Genomic DNA, 17,965 nt, shown 5'->3' with positions numbered 1-17,965 from the left:
ATAAACATTTGGAAATTCGCCTCATCACCAAAGTTAAGCATAGTGGTGGATCTGTGATGCTGTGGGAAGAACTTGGTGTCTGTAGGATTTAGATGCCATAAATGGAAAACAGGATTATTTTCCTTATTGGTAAATGTTCTCCAATTAAAGGTTGGATTTTTATTGCATTTTCAAAACGAAAAGATTAATTTAAGGGATATTTAACACATCTCTTAGGTGGATTGTCAACATTTTTGTCTGTAAGTTAACATAAAAGTGCAGGTTTGTGTATTCATGTGTGTTTTAACACTAAGGCATTCAATGTGTCAGCGTCTTCAGTTCCAGTGATGTCTTCGCCTTTTTGCCAAACTCAGAATCAGATGGAGAAGATTGATTAAACTTCACCGACAGTCACCTGAAAAAAAATCTAGGTGGAGGAAACTGTTGAGTTTTTCACATCACTGCAAAACAGACCAGAAAAAGCTGAAGTATTCAGAGGGTAAAGGCAGAACTCCTCAGTCCGTTTCTCTTTGACAAAAATATGTGGGGTTTTTTTTGTTGTTGTTGTTTTGAGAAATAGATGTTATTCACTTAAAGAAATCACGTTATTTAGCGTTTTTAGTTGATGTTCTCTTAATAATATCCTTGTGCTCTCTTGATGCAGATACTATAAAAAGTTATCAAAAATCAAATCAGATTTTATTTGTGTGTTATATTTCAGCAGCAAGGCATTTCAAAGTGCTTAACATCATAAAAACACAAAAATCAACAACTGAAACGTTAAATTTTTCCATCATTACTCATCAAATATGTTTGGGAGCAAAAGGCAACTCTAAAGAGGTGGGTGTTTAGATTTAAAGTAACTCAGTGTTTCAGCTGTTTTGCTGTTTTCTGGAAGTTCGTTCCAGATTTGTGGTGCATAGAAGCTGAATGCTGCTTCTCCGTGTTTGGTTCTGGTTTTGGTTCTGCAGAGCAGAACAGAACCAGAAGACCTGAGAGGTCTGGAAGGTTCATACAACTACAGCACAATAATGTATTGTGACAAGTCGACATGAAGATACTTAAATTTTTCCGCCTTTTCTTTGTACTTGTCATAACTGTGAAAGGCCTGTGTGACACGGCTGCTCATCTTTATCTCATTTTAGGATCATTTCTCATTTTTATTTTTATTTTTCTGTTGGGTCTTAAGTTGTTCAAACTTTGGTTTAACATGATCAAAATGGGGCTTGGTTTAAAGATTGCAGTTTTAATCTTTAAAAAGATTAAAAGAAGCAGCTTTCACCTGCTTCAGAAATATAACTTTGATTCAACAAGTTAAAGGATCAAAACCCTTACTAATCTATTTTAAATTATTACATTTCACTTTCTCAGACACAATGTCTTGTTCTCTGAACTCATGTTTGGATTCAGTTTTAGTTATTTCCGTTGGCTGTGATCAAAGCTGCGTTTTATGTGTTGTGAATAATGTCTACTGTTTCATTTTACACGCAGCTTATGCAAAGCATATACGTGTATTTATGTGTATGCTTGTCTTTCCATTTTATTTTTTAAGACTTTGGTAAAGAAGCGTTATCTACACATAAGCTGCAGAAAAATACTTTTATTTGCCTTCTATTCTAAAAAAAAATATAAAGGTTTAGATCAAGGTGAGGCTTTGTAAAAAAAAATTAGACAAAGTCGGGTTTATAATTTTACTCCCCTTGTTTGTTGTTCTTGGAAAGAAAATATTATTTCCAGTTGAAATAAAATGCAAAGTGACCCGTTGATGTTTATTGAGATTAAAGATAGCCACCCATCGATGCAAATAGCTGTCCTGGTTTAATGAACGCTGCTGGGACGTTTTGGCATTCCCTCTTTTCAATGAAACATTCCAGTGTTAGAAAAATTGGAGGTTGTTGGAAATTTGTACTGCAACTTGATGACCTTTTTGGGGATGAACTTGTCCTTTTTTGCTGTAGCCACATTTATTTATTTATTGATGAGCTACTTTGTTTTATGTCATGCATTTTTTTATGCATTGTGTTGAGATGCATGGGCTCTATCCATAAATCCTGTTTTAGTTTGTAAAAGTTGGTTAAAAAGTCTACAGTTTCCAGGAAGTGGGCTTTTTTTCAGTGACTGATTTTGCAGGATTATTAACTAGGCTGCATTGTGAGCCAAGTTAAAAGACCAAATAATCTCTAATCTCTCCTGAAGCTGAGACATGAGAAGATAAATAAAGAGGTCAAAAACATGTTTTCTTCTCCACAAGTTAGTTTATCTGTTTAACTGTAAGCATTAGTGACTAATGTGGAAACAAAAAGTACATAAAAGAATCCATGGATTTATTTTATAGACAAGCTAATCATGTCAAGGTTGATGAGACATTACAGTTAACAGCTGCAGTCTGAGGTGAACACATCAAACATGAAGTTTTCCATTTACTTATAAAAGTATACTTTATTTTACAAGTGTTTAAGGCCTTAACTTTGTGTACAACTCCTGAGTTCATTTGTAACCTACTTAACATTTGTCTTTTATGTCGGAGCATGATAAATTCTGTAAATAAACTACTAACTGTCAAAGCAATTGTAATAAAAGTGTTTTTACTGATTTGATGTTATTCTCTCGTCAGATACACAATGTTTAGATCATCCTGTGCCAACCAGAAGTTCGTATACACTCAGGAAGTGTTTTGATTGCACAGCAAAGACCTTCTGTAAATTTTAGACACAATAATTGAAATCTGTGTTAAAATTATGCATGGAGGATTAAAGAAATCTGCACGGACACTAATATTTGGTTATATTTCATAGCCGTCACAAAGCTGCTGCTGTTTTTCTTGGTGAACACTCTTCATAACCGAGTTGGAAGAACTTATTAAAATTGATTCGTTTTCCTTTTCAGTCCAAAAATATTCAGCAAGTTTGAAGTTGGATCAGAAGGCCAAAACCAGTTTGGATTTGGGATTGGGACAAGTATCCAGTGAGACACTCAAACTGCATCAGAGTTTCAGATATCTAACTGACTGTTTTGCTGATGTGAGGAACTTGCTTGGGATGTTAAAAAGTAACCCAGGAACTAGTTAAATATGAACTTATAATAAATCTAAAAAAGAACAATGAAGAGTGAACTGATGACTTTTGGAGAAACGTTTTCAGCTGGACAAAGACTGAGACATTTTGTTTAAAACAAACCCTTTATGGCCAGCTGTAAGGCATGGTGGTGGCAGTATCATGATCTGACTCGCTGCCAATGCTACGGAGGCAATGCGCTGACTTTACTTTGAATCAACATCTAGACGTTTGGAACTTAGAACCAACAGAATAAGGATCCAAATTGCACATTAAAACTGTTTATGGACGGAATAAATCAGATTTTACCTCAAACTTACTAAAAATGTTTAGAGCTTGTCTAGAATGCAGGTTCATACCAGAAAACCAAACACTTTTAATGAACTATTTCAGTAAGAGGAGTGGTCAAACAACCAGCCAGAGCTAAGGCTTGGCCTTTTTAATGCTGGTTAATTAGCAATTTGCTGAGAGTCAAAAAAAAAAAACAAACATAAGTGGAAATTTAAATGTGTATATTTGAGCCTCTACGAGTTACTTAAAACCTGAAAGAATTTGAAAAATAAACCAATCAAGATTTAAATTAGATCTTGTATCCTTAATAATTGTTTTCAAATTTATTAACTGTACAATCATTGCACCTCAGGAAAAGAAAGGATCAAATCAACCTGAAAAAATGTAGAGTTCATACAATAGTCACGCTGATAAGGATCAAAACCTTCCTGTAATAAACGTAAGCCTCTCCTCCCAGTCCTCCCAGTCCTCCCAGTTCAGGTTAACCAGTGATTAATTATAATGTTTTTGCTTCTTTTCTCGTCAGACATCTGCTCAGGATGGGAAAGGTGGGAGAATCGGACCCTCCAGTGGTATTGGGTTACCGATGTCCATATTCATCACCTTTCTGTTAAACAGATGGGGAATAACGTTTCAGTCTCCTAATCCCTTAACCGTCACCCTCTAAACACTTTCATTAAGTCAAGTGGAAGCAGTCTGAATTGGTGTCTAAAGTAGAAATGCATCAGATTTACCTTCACAAGTGGAGTGCTACAGCCTGATGATGACGATTATACTCTGGAAGTGTATTTCCAGAACCGAGAAACCACAGCTTCAATCACCATATCTATATCTATCAAAAACATCTTCACTTAAAACTACCCAGTACTAGTTTTTATTAGCTGAGAGGTGAGTGACTGTACATTGATTTCTGCTTATGTCTCTGGTTCAAACTAAAGAACAATTTCAATTTTTCAATTGTGAAATTACAATTTTTGAAGTTACAAAACAACATAGAGATGAAACAAAATATCACAATATTACCAAACAGACAAAAAAAAAAAACATTTAAAAGAAACAAAGCCAACACATGCAACTGGACATAAAATTAGTGATTAAAAAAAGTATTATGTAAAAGCTTAAGTTATCACTAACCAAACTGTGTGATGATTTAGCTCAGTTTTTTAAGATGCCTTACCTGAAAAGTTTATTGGTGTGATCATGTTAGTAGATAAAACTGTTTAAGCAGCAAAAAAAGTCCTGCTCAGTTTTAAACAGAGTAGACATTAAACATTTCTGATACTTGGTTTTAAATTAATCACTTTTCAGGCAGGATTTTGGAGACCAAATGTTAGGATCCAACCTTTCAGGGCAGAGTGATTTATTTGCCACTCAAAGACATTTTTATCAGGTTATTCTAACCTGGACTGTGTTTGTGTGTCAGAACGACCTGAAACGTTTCACAACTGAAAATGCAACCAGCATAGTTAATGACAAATGACTTAATTTTATCCCGACACACTCAGCTTGAAGAATGAATTACAGTTCTGTGCATTTGTAAATTATGAGACAGTTTTAGCTCCATATGTAACTGGGTTTATATTGTTAGTTATATATTTCCACAAAATGTTTTTCTTTAATTTATTTGTCCTCTTATATTTGTCTATCCTTGTGTTCCTCTGTGTCTGCTTTAAGGGGTTTTGTCCTCCAGCTCTGCCCTTCTTTCTTCTTCTTTTGTTCAGGGTCCTCCAGGACCATTATAAATACTCAGTTATTAATTTCCTCTTCCCTTTTGTTACTTGTTCCACTGGGGAGAGATCGGGTTGGCGAACTAGAGCACATGCTATGTGCTAATGCTAATGTCTCCCGATTGACAGGATAAATAAACGGAGACCGCCTCCAAACCCTGATTCGGAGTTTTGTGGTTTGTCTGATCACCACATAACACACACAACGCAGGAGTCCACCGGTCACACATACATCGATCTTTTCAAAAGTGACCTGAACACCAACGGCCAGATTCTGAACGTCACTGATACTCGACAAACGTCACTATTCTGCGTCTTAATACGCGCAAAAAAAAGAAAAAAAGAATGAAAACAACAATAATGGCGGTCAGTAATGAGGATTAAGTTGTTAATGTACTGGCTGCCAACTGGCTGGGCTCGTACAACTTCAAAATCTCAAACTATGCGCCACCGTTTATGGCAAGCCGTTTTAACATAAATTCGGTTTTGCCGCCCTTACATTCCAGATTTTCCCAAATTGTTTTGTGATTAGACGTTTTAGCGATTTGAGATATCTCTAATTATATTTTGACTAGATAAAATACCTATTTGAGATATCTCTAATTACATTCTGACTAGTCTTAATGACGTCAGATTTACCATAGAATTGTATGGAGACTTCAATTCAAGATATTTACAATGAATTACTGACTATCTGAAATACACATTTCAGATATCTACAATTAAATTATGACTAGTCATAAAGTAAATTCAAGATATCTAGATTTTAGTTTTGACTAGGCATGATTCTAACTAAAGATATCTTGAATGACAACATACAGTAATTCAAGATATCTTAAATTTATTTTTGGATAGGAGATATGAAGTTTTGACTAGTGAAAATTAAATGATAGATATCTGAAAAGCAAATAATGACTAGACAAAACTAAATGAAATGTATCTTGAATTGTAATTTTGAGTAGTCATTCTCAAATTATTATTCTTATTAGTCAGAATGTATATGCAGATATCTTAAATTACCGTTCCAGATAGTCAAAATGTAGTTTTGTCTAGTCAACCAATCAATCAAATTTTATTTGTATAGCACATTTCAGCAGCAAGGCATTTCAAAGTGCTTTACATCATATCAGACACAAAAACACAATGCAACATAGAATCAACAATCAAAACACAACATTAAGTCAGGATCCATCATTTAACAGTATTTTAATGTCTATTCTTTGAGCTACAGGGAGCCAGTGGGGGACTTTAAAACTGGTGTTATGTGCTCTATCTTCCTGGTTTTAGTGAGAACGTGAGCAGCAGCAAATGACGAAACCGATTTTATGTTAAAACGGCTTGCCACACACTGTTAACACTCACGTTTACTTACGCAAACACTGACCACACTATTCTTTGTTGGCAAAACACTGAGTAAGCTCTCTGTACGAGACGTTATTGCGCCCTTTACTGAGCATGCGGGACACTTTCAGGTCGTTTGCAGTTTACACTGGAGATCACAGACAAGTCAGTCTAATAGCATAATTGCCTAAATGAGGATTGGAAGTGTGAATGACCACCCCCAAAATATGCGATTAGATAAAACACCGGAATTGGGTCATTCGGGCTGCAGTTTGAACTAGCATAAAAATCACTCAAATTAACAATCCTGAAATGGTAACGTTATGGATTTAAGGAAAAACATCGGTAGCATTTTATTTGAATGCATAAGACTGACATGACACTGGTAAAAACATGAAGGAGTCTTCATGAAAAATTATGACTTTAGAAAATAATGACACTTTTAGCGCAAAATTGACACTTTTAATGGATTTTTAGATTTTTCAATTTTTAGTACGGCTTTGAATTAACAGTGCCATTACCGAGCAGTCATAAACATGTTCATGACAGATGTTTTCTCCTGTCAGACTTATGCACACTCTTTCTACTAAGTACCAAAACATCCATCTTTTCCTTATTATACGGACATTCCGCAATTATAAAGCCAGAAATAGTTTTATCTACCTGCTTACTGCATAGTCAAAGTGTCGGTGTCAATAATAAAAAAAATAAAAAAAATCCTGTATGAGGATCTAAAAAAGTTATGATGAAGTATAAGTAGAGAAATTTTTGCTTTAATTAAGGTTCTGGCACAGATATGAAACATCAAGCGTCGATACAGCGACGGAAGAGAAGCGATGATCCTCTTTGTCAAGACGCGCTTAACTTCTTGATTCATTGACAAAAGACGAGGCTGAAAGCAGAAACCTGCTCTGTTCATGTTAAAATGTTAACACGTTTTCTACGTTTCTGAGCAACTAACAACAAATATCCATTGTTTCTGTTATCTGCCTCCCCCACAACAAAGTAATGTCAAATAGCCTAATTTACTGTCAGCATGCAGGTTGTTGGTCATTATCTGATTCTTCCAGGATGTTGCAATAGGCTACTTTAGACTTGTCGGATTTTTTTCCCTCTTTTTAAAGGCAAGCGAAAACGGAGACTGCTATAAATAGTAAGACTTTGTCTGGAGTTGGCCATCAGCACGTCGACAAAAACCTACAGAACCTGCACAACTAGTAAATTAAATTTTTTTATTATTATTATACAATTTGATATAGCCTATTATATATATATAATTTGTAAGATTATAGGCTATTATATATAATATATCAAATTATTATATAGAATTATAATAATAACACATTCATAATTTCATTATTATTATTATCATTATAATTACTTCTGAAAATAAAGAGGACAATGCATATTAATCAACAAGAATTTATGCCAGATTTAGCCAGAGAGGCTTTTTTTAATCTGTATTATCCCCATAATAATTATCGCTGTTAGTGGGAATCACTGCGTTTAAGTCGAGACCAATAAGGGGATGGTTGCATGTCTGAAGCCAACTCCCTTTTTCAGAGTAATGGGTTTCCTGAAAAGGGAGTGACATGTAAATTAGGATACAGACAACCTGCTTCTACGGACTCATACTATTGAGCAGTATGCGCCGTGACGTTTAACATATGAAGCGTTTTGGATTAACAAAAGAAACCTCCAGGTAGGCTAAAAATTCTTTTTAAATGTTCTGTACTAAATCTTCAAGTATAGCCTATTGTTTTTTATTAGCCTAATCGGTCTGTTCATCATCTGCCTAAACATTACCGCAAAATTAAAAGTTATAATCAGAAAAATCGATCAATAGAAAACAAACTTGGCGGGACATGCTTTTTATTATTTCCCTTTGTGTGGGGTGTTAGAAAAAGTTTCAGTCTCACGTCAAAACGTATAAAAATAAAGCGTGCGGCATCTACATCGCAAAATACCCGACTGATTTTTCTTCATTTACAATTTCTTCAAACTTTGATGTTGTTTATTGGGCTTTTTACGAAACGAAAACTACATATGTTATATATAGTTTAAAATACATTTCACAGGAATCTGACAATTGTTGCATACTGAATAAATTATTAAGATTTATTAAGAATATGAGTCAAAATCAGCATTTTGACTAAGCTGTCAAAATACTAAGCATTTTGACAGCTTAGTATTGTAACTTTTGGAGCAGCCTTGAGCAATCGCCCTGAAGTCTTATTGTCAGAATCCCAATCTGATTCAAGCCTGAACATGACTTGTCTTGACATGTAAATACGCTTTAGTCGAGATTACCTCACAGACGGTTTTTAAAGTTTATTCATACTTCCTGCCCAGCTGAGACCCGAAACATATTCACACTTACGATCACACTTACGATTAGATTAAGATAATAAAAATATATACTGCAAAATAGCAAGAAAGAAACAAAATAGAAAAACCGACAATTACATAATTATTTAGAGAATTTGAGTGATTTTTTTCCACACAATTATGACAAGTAATTTTAACTCTGCACGCAAGATTCACTGCTTTTATTTAGAAATATATATATACATGTATATTGAAGATGGCCGATGTTTGCAACATCCTCATAAAAACGAAAACTTGACTAAGTGACTAAAAATGGTGCTGCAAGTCGTTTGTGGTTTTGTGGAAGCCTGACACACTTTCATATCAGACATGAACTTGACTCTTCGCTCAGATTGGTCCTGTTTCAAACACTCATCTGATGCGATCGGGAAGCAGCGGCTCATCACGCTTTTATATTGAAAACCGACACTCAAGATGAAGCAGTCACGTGATCCATGCAATGCTAGGCCTCGTTTGTTGCCAGTCACGTGGTCTTCAGCAGGACAACACAATCCCCTTCATCGGACATGCCGCCTTATTACTTGGTACGAGGCTTCAGATGGCCCATCACTAGTTTCCACCTGACTCTGCCTCAAAGCTTCATCCTCACCGTAAAATCCGACCGCCAAAGTCCGCCGTGTTTCACCCCCGAATATTAGCGAGTTCTTCAGCTTTATGTTGTTTGGCGGAACCTCTACGTGACTTCTGAGTGATTTTCAAATCATCCCAGTTGAAACTGTTGTGGGCGTGCTGTGGAGGCGTAGGAGATAGCGCGACCCACATTTGGAGGCCGTCGCTGGTTCGATTCCCGGACCTGGCGACATTTACCGCATGTCTTCCCCCCTCTCCGTCCCCCTTTCCTGTCAGCCTACTGTCATATAAGTGACACTAGAGCCCACAAAAGACCCCCTGGCGGGGAGTTGAAACTGTTGTGAAAGAGTCTTCTACACTCTCTGTCCTAAACAACTTCCCTGTGTCTCACCAGTGTCACCTTCTGTTACCATCTTACCGATCATTACATTTTATACACTCGCAATCCCATCATTAACATCATTGTTCAATATTAACTCATTATTGATATTTTTAGCATTCAGTTCTTCAGTTATCTGCAATTTTGACTTGTCAATTATATAACTCATACAGCTTAGTATGGATCATTGTAACTGATCCATGTTTATAACTTCTTGTGATTAGACATAGACTTGTTGGGCTTGTTTTATGAAAAATGCTTGAATCTTTTTCCTTCTATCTAGCAATTCAAGGAAACGTCTAAAACCAACAGTATGAGATGTTAATACAAACCAGGTTTTATTTCCCCAAATACTTATTTCTTACAATTGTCTCCACCCTGAGATTTCATCATCCTAATATCAAAGCTCTCTGTATTCTTATAATACACTTATTTCCAAGAAGAAATGAATCTTCTCCATCAATGTTAAAATGATTATGTTCCACATTGATCTGTACAGAAAAAAAAACTTTCTGACTATTCACTGATTAGGATAAGTAAATAGTATTTAATTTTAAAACATGATGTTTTCTCTTTGAGCTCTTACACACACCTCAAAAACCCAAACTTTCTCAAGGTCCCGTCACCATGGAGACTCACTGCTCTGAGGTTCTTGACGTTCCCCTTTTTGTCACTGCTGCTCATTTTCACACACAACAAAACAGGCTGATATTTATTCCTTCACCACATTGAGACATTATCTTACTGTTAATTCTTCTAATTTGACATTTCATCTAGAGACGTTATAACATAGGAGGGTTTCTCACTATATCAGTTGCTGCAAATATGATGATATGATGCAAATAGTTTGTTATCTTTATTAACAGCTTTATAAACAAACTATTTGCATCAGGTTATTTGCATGTCCCCTGTCAAACATTAGCCGCATTTAGTGCTGTCTATTGTCTTCTACTATTTAAGTAAAATAAATGTAGCGAGTTTTAGATTTTAAACTTAAATGTGAGTTTGTGAAAGATAAACAGTAGTAGATGTATTAACGTTTTATTAATTTTGTCAAACCCCCAAGAGTTTAATAAACTAGAGTTTTTATGTTAGCACTTAAAAAAACTGAAAGAAGAGAAAGACAGGAGTGGAAACTATCTCCCAGAATGCTTAGGGTTAGGTAAACTCACTACTAAAGATTAATGAACTTAAAAACATTTAGAAAACGTGTCTCTTGTTAAATCAATTTCTGAGTTAAAATCAAAACTATTTTCTTGTTGACTTAAATTACATTTCAAGGCAGCAGGTGGCCTTTCATTTTCAAGTTAAACCGCCTTCAAATGTTTTACAAATGTGTATAATTTCTGCAGTATTCATTTCAATGAGCATTTTGTTGGGTTGCTTAGAGAAGAACCAGAAGTAAAACATTTAGTTAAAACTATAATCTATAGTGGCTTATTCTGTTGCGTCACTACATTACCCAGCATGCTCTTCTCCTTCTGAGGTTTTTCTCAGAACTCCCTTTATCTTTCCGCGAATTGAGTTGTCCTTTTTGAATGAAATCCTTTTAAAGCCAACAAAACACAGCACAGACTCAACCAGCCAAACCACTCAAACCTGTTTGAATGTAAACATTGTTTTTTTTTTTTACAACAGCTACAATTTTTTTCCACAGTTTCTTGTTACAAACTGAAAATATCTGAACAGTTTAAATGGGATTTTGCCCTCTTTTAAACCATGTCAGATATTTATAAATTGGAAAGTTAAATTGATAAAATGTGTCTGTATTATTATTCATTATTAATATTAAGTTACCGTAATCATCTTTGTAAATCAAGGATAAGCGTATTTGTTACTTTTTTGTTAGAAATATTGAATAAACTTCGGCTCTCATAAAATCTTTTTCTTCCAGCATTTTTGTGCCATAATCCACGGTTGTCATCACCTTCAGCCTACAGTCCTTTTTCTTTACTGAAGTCAACAAACAACCAACAATGTGGGTAAATGTCTCTCTGTCATAAAACATGTAACAAAAGTCTACTGATCCCTGTTAAAGTACCACTGCAACACAACCAGGCAATCTGACACCTTCAAGCTGATATATTTGCAAGTGTTTTGCATATACCATTAAATCCAGATGATAGACTCCCAGTTAAGAGCCATGATTTAACAACGTATCCTAACTTAACCAGCTAAGCTTCTGCAGCATTTTTTTTTTGTGTGTGTTTCCCTCAAACAGATGAATTTTAAAATTGAAAAAAGTAATTTTTAATTGTCATTTATTTGAAATCACAAAAGCCTGGCACATCAACAAAGGCGTGTAAACTTTTTATATCCACTGTCCATTTGTTTTTGGGTTTTTTGACACTGTCTGTCTTTTCTCACCACAGGAGCATTCAGAGGTCTAAGAAAATTTTGAAATTCCTGTTTTTATTTCCGTTTGCAACGTTCATCATGTTCTTTGTACCTCCTTCAGTTCGGTGAGTTATTAACTGTTTAAAATGGTGTTAAGAGACCTGACTAATTTGTCAGGTCTGTACTGGAAACTAACAATATTACTCATGTGAAGGTAAACGTGGTTTCATTGACACCATTTTGCCCTTGTTTTGCATCACATAATAAAGGTAAAAATAAAATCCTAGACCAGATTGTCACCAATCAAGCCACTGATATCAGATTCAGACTCAGTGAAAACTAAGAACTCCCATATTTTTCTGCCTATAAGCACATCAGCTAACAACATGTAATCTCGTACAAGTTTTTAGAGTCTATAATGCATCAGTATTAGTTCAAAATTTAAAGTAAAAAACAAATTTTCTCTGATTTCAGATTTGTAATTGGACTCATTCCAATGGACAAATGCACTTTGGAAAGTGTAAAGATGCTGACGTCGGGTAACAGTGCAGACTCAAGCCTGGACCTTTGGTAAGACGTTTAAACCTCAAGTTCTGTTTATAGCAGACTTCATGAGAAACAATCATTTCTCGTGAAGTCTTAATCTGCAGTTTCCAACCACCAGGTTTATCGGTAGTCCATACTTCCTGCTACCTAAAAGTCTTGTACAAGAGTAATTTTAGGTGGCTTTTCTTGTGTTCCTTTAAATGTGTTCATGTTGTGAGTTGTGCAAGACTGGCATTTAGATTAACAAAATTTGATTAACATAAACATTAAATTGAAATTGAAGGTCAGATCTTGTAAAACGTATTTTAAGAAATGTAATTAGTAGGCAATTTGTGTGCAGAATACCAATTAAAGAAGCTAAATTAACAACTAGGCATATAACAGTAAATACATATGTTGAGAAAATCATAATTTTTGAAGTATATTTGGCCTTTTTAGAGTGTAGATATTTAGTTTTACTGCTCAGGTGGCAGTGAACACCAAAAGGTTATCTTGAGGCCTTCAGAGAAAATATCTTAACACTTCATGAGCTTGGCAAGTTATCTAACGACGTTCAAACAGCAGCTCCACTGTACAGAAAGTAGTCTAAAAATGAGAAACATTCAAAACACCGCGTCCAATGAAATTCAACCCAACATCCGACAGCAAAACACTAGAAGCAGTTTGCAAAGAGCCCTAAATGTTCCTTCAGGACCTGTGAACTTGAGCTACTTTTACTTACCGTATAAACTGCATTCCTATTAAAAGAGGAGGAAACTCTCCATGCACTATTTTTTTTTTTTTTGTGTGTGTGTGTAAACTTCAAGATCTTCCTTTGTTTCAGGTCTCGAAATGACGTGCAAACATGCACTTCCTGGAAGGCTCCCATCATCTGGGAGGGAATGTTTAATCCCAGTCACTTCGACCAGATACACAGAAACAAAGGATCTTCTGTCGCCTTGACTGTGTTCGCAGTCGGCAGGTTGGTTTTCAAATGAACGTGAACGTTTCATATCAGTTAACATTAACAATTATTGATTCGGGTTTTTTTTTTTTTTGTTCTAAATATTTGAAATACTTCCACACTAGTTAAATAACCTTTTCCCGTTTGATCCATAGCTTCCTCTCCAGCTGTTGTACTTATTTTCTCCTTTCCCTCCACGCTGTTTTTTTTTTTTCATTTTTAAGCAGTTAGGAGACATTGTGACAAAAACTTAAACTACTGCTGCTCAAGTTACTCCACAGGTTGTTGCTAGGTAACCAAAGAGTGAGCGAGTGCAGGGCTTCCCAAAGAGCATTAAACTCTGGCTGGGGACGTACTTTGCAAACACACAGAAAATGCTACAAAATAATAATTAATAAAACTTACAATTACCACTTTCATTCATACAACGCTGCCTCATGCTAATTTTAGATGGTGAAAATCTTAATTGTCAAATAATATGACTATTACCAGATGCTACAAATTTTTGTCACAATCCCCTGCCTCTTTTGATTATAAGTAAAGATGTAATATTTTATATTTATCACATCAAATTTAATTTTATTCTGTTTAGCACTGTTCTCCTGTGTTTTGCAGCAGCTGGACAGTTCCTTTGGTCTTTTTTTTTGTCAGTAACTTTTCCATCAGAAAATTAAATAACATTTAAATCAATTATTTTAGCTTATGTTGTATTTAGAAACTGATTGAATAACAAGAAACAAAAATTAAGATTTAAAAATGTCTGGGATTTATTTTATTTATTTACTTTTTTTGCAGTTCTTTCCCCTCGTCTTCGCTCTAACTTTTTAAGCTCCCACATTGCCCTCTTGTTGTCCCCCACTTTGAAAAACACTGTACTCAGTTGATTGATGCTACCAAACTGGCTTGGCTTGCCATGCGAGGTGGAGTGGCTGAAACCTTTTCTCCCACAATGCTGTGCTGTTCTGGATCGGAGTGAATATTCCAACATTTCTGAACAAGCACCGATCTGCTCCGGTAAAATTCTTAACAGCTTTTTTTTTTCTTGACAAATAAACCAAACAATCAACATGTAATATTCTGAGAAACATATAGTCAAAATATTGCTGATGCATTAAGTTTCTCTTTCTCCTATATTGTTTAATTTCACAGTCTGCTTCCTGCATCTGTCTTATTTTGGACCGGAGGATATTCTTTTTTTTCTTGACTTACTCTGAACTTTCTGGTTTGTCTGTTTAAATAAGTCACTGGAGTAGCAGGTCTAAGCATGTGCAGTTGTGAAACTGCACATGCTTAGACCTGCACATGCAGTTTCACAACTGCATGTGCAGTTATGAAACTGCACATGCTTAGACCTGTTTTTCTTCAGTTCGGTCTGAAGAAAAACAGACCGAACTTAAAATACAATATAATACTGATTACAAACATGCAAACAAACAAAACACTAAATTTAATTTAATCATCAGGCTCCTAAACATTAATAATGAATTTCTACCAACACATTTTTCCCCACAGTGGTTTAAATGGTCATTGTTCACCAGTGCAAAACTTATCTGACTTTTCAGTCATAGTTCGTCCGACAAAATGGAGCAAAATCATAATTATTCATAACAAAATCACAGCGGACAGAGACAGAGAATGTGGCTTGTTTACATTGTTGTCATAGCAACTCCATAGCAACTGTCACCACAGTTAGGGATACCTTCTAAAATGGCTGTCAGCTGCAAAATTCCCAGGAGTGTGACATCATGTGAATATTGATCCATATGAGACATAATATTCCCATGTCTGTGGCAATATTTTTGTTGTTGTTTTGTTTTCTCTCCAGGGTGTCATTTGTGGGCACTAGTGTCCCTTATTCGAACTGTGGCAATATTATTGACTGGCTACCCAGTCCTAAAGTTACATCACATCCTGGTTTCCACCACAGGAAGATAAAGGCCGACATCTTTGTTTCTGCAGGTACCTGGATGCCTACCTGGAGACTTTCCTGAACTCATCAGAGCAACACTTCATGTCGAGTTTGCCCGTGTCATACTACGTGTTTACGGACACGCCCGAGAAAGTGCCGAACATCAAGCTCGCCCCCAGTCGGCACCTGAAAGTAATCAAGGTGGAGAGACACACGCGGTGGCAGGACATCTCCATGATGAGGATGAAGGCGATATCAGACGTCATCGAGTCGGATATCCGCCACCGCGCCACGCACGTCTTCTGCTTTGACGTCGATCAAGTGTTCACCGGCAGATTTGGCCCCGAAGCTCTGGGAGACTCCGTGGCTCTGCTTCACGCCCACTACTATCACCTCCCAAAGATGTTGTTCACCTACGACCGCAACCTGAAATCCAAGGCGTTCATGAAAACTGGGGATTTCTACTACCACGCCGCTGTCTTCGGAGGCTCCTGGGGGAGCGTGAAGGCGCTGACGGAGGCCTGCTACCGCAACATCATGGCGGATAAGGAGAACCAAGTGGAGGCCTTGTGGCACGACGAGAGTCATTTGAACAAGTACTTTTGGCTTCACAAGCCCAGCAGGGTTCTGTCTCCAGAGTACTGCTGGGACACCAGCATCGGCTACCGGAGAGACATACAGATGTACCGGCTGCTGTGGGCACCCAAAGACTACAATAACCTGAGGACGTCAGAGATAACGCGCTAATTTATTTTATTTGGATTCCCATCGGTTGCAGTTGACTGTAACTATACATAGTCAAAAAAGGAGTGTGTTTTCACAAAAAAAAAACAACTTGAATTATGAGAAAAATCTCAGAAATGTTCTAGAATAAATATAGCAATTAATGAGCGTGAAAAGTCAAAGATTTGTTAGAAAAAATTGTATTCTGGGAATAATCTCAGAAATTTTTTCGTAAAAAGTATTAAACTTCCGAGTCTCAAAAGTTGAACACTTGCACGGAAAAACTGAAATTTTATGATCTCAGAAATTTTCTAGAAAAAAAACTGACATTTTTTTATTTATTTTTGAAACTCAGAAAATTTCCAATAGCCAAAAATGTTCAACTTTTCAAACTCAGAAATTTTAAATTTTACTCTAGTAAATTTTGGGGACCTCAAAATTTCTGAGATTTTTAGTGGAAATTTACTCCTTTTTTTTCCGATTGCCCTAGCACAACTCACTGAGATCAAAGATCTCTGACATTCATACAGTTGTTTTTTTCACACAAGGCAGTTTGTGTTTGACAGTTTTTTCCCATCTATTATACTGAAGTTGTTTCTGCTTTTACTGCAGTTTATTAGTTTACAAGACTGAATAAATCTGTCAAGGAGTAAAAACATTTTGCAGTAAAACTCTTGATAGGTTATGGAGGAACGTGTGACAATGGATTTTATAAAATTAATCAATTTCATGGTATATTTAATAATTTATTGTTGTGATTATTTACTGGAAGTGAAATTGTGTGTTTGGTGCTGCAGCTCAACTCAGGCATTATTTACTGGAAGTGAAATTGTGTGTTTGGTGCTGCAGCTCAACTCAGGCAGATCATTTTTAATACGGTTAATCTGTTTTGACTAGATTACTTCACTTGCATTTTCTTAAATAGTGAAGAAATTATACATATTAAGATTGCAGGTACTTGAACCACAGATCATATTTAAGATATTTCAGATTTTTTGTCTGGAACGACTATTTAAAACTGATTTGTTTTTGTATTTACTGTTCTGTGAACCAGATTTTAGCTGGTTACATTTTTACACGTTTTATTTCTTAGTTTAACTTACATTTTTAAACCAAATGAAATTTTTAAACAATGCCGTTTGAATGCGTTTTTCTTTATACAATGATCTAACCTTGGAAAATATGTTTTTGCAAGTGAGCATTTCTACTGGTACCTTTTATTTGCACATTTTTATTTGAATGTTCTGTTATTTTTTCATGTTTTAAATCTCTCTCCTGTTCAGAGATGTTCTAGTCATGTTTACAGTGACAATATTTTTTTATATATCACTCCACATATTTAATATTTGAAACATCAAATACTGAACTCAAGTCAGCGTCATATTTTTGTATTTATGGAGCTTTGGAACTTTATCAATTTTCTGTCTAAGACGGCTTGAATTATACGAATGTAAAACCTTTCAAACAAATAAAATATGGCAATGATTTCATCTTTTCTTTGCCGTTTTTGAAAAAGCATAAACATAGCAGTGCAGGAAGTGTTCAAAGAAAATGAGGTCACAACCACAGTGGAGCTCATTTAGTTTTTATGGCTTGTGGTTTTAACAAAAAAACCCAAAAAAAAAACGGGTAATTTTACTTTTCCTGCTGTAACACAGTTAATCATTAATATCCGGTGGTAGGGGTGAGTTCTTCCTTCTTGTTTAAGCCTAAGCAAAAGTATTTCTCTATGACCGCTCCTCACAAACTGTGGTGGAAAAACAAAGAACTTCAATTATA

General features: G+C 35.6%; 1 protein-coding gene across 5 annotated transcripts; it reads left to right on the top strand.

Annotated features, from left to right (window-relative positions):
* Positions 1 to 8,005: 8,005 nt before the first annotated feature.
* Positions 8,006 to 17,676, top strand: LOC122834004 (alpha-1,3-galactosyltransferase 2-like). Of its 5 annotated transcripts, none has more exons than XM_044122038.1 (6): positions 8,006 to 8,093; positions 11,623 to 11,706; positions 12,101 to 12,190; positions 12,540 to 12,635; positions 13,435 to 13,572; positions 15,514 to 17,676. In XM_044122038.1, coding segments are annotated over exons 2-6 (1,023 nt in total). In that variant the 5' UTR covers positions 8,006 to 8,093; positions 11,623 to 11,704; the 3' UTR covers positions 16,211 to 17,676. The 5 variants fall into 5 exon arrangements, with proteins under 5 accessions (XP_043977973.1, XP_043977976.1, XP_043977975.1 ...); XM_044122041.1 differs by having other exon boundaries at positions 11,623 to 11,710; XM_044122040.1 differs by having other exon boundaries at positions 11,623 to 12,190.
* Positions 17,677 to 17,965: the final 289 nt, after the last annotated feature.

The sequence above is a fragment of the Gambusia affinis genome, linkage group LG07, assembly GCF_019740435.1.
Source record: "Gambusia affinis linkage group LG07, SWU_Gaff_1.0, whole genome shotgun sequence".
Classification (NCBI taxonomy): Eukaryota; Metazoa; Chordata; class Actinopteri; order Cyprinodontiformes; family Poeciliidae; genus Gambusia; species Gambusia affinis.
Note: the sequence above shows the minus strand (reverse complement) of the source record. Positions and strands in the feature narration are given on the sequence as shown.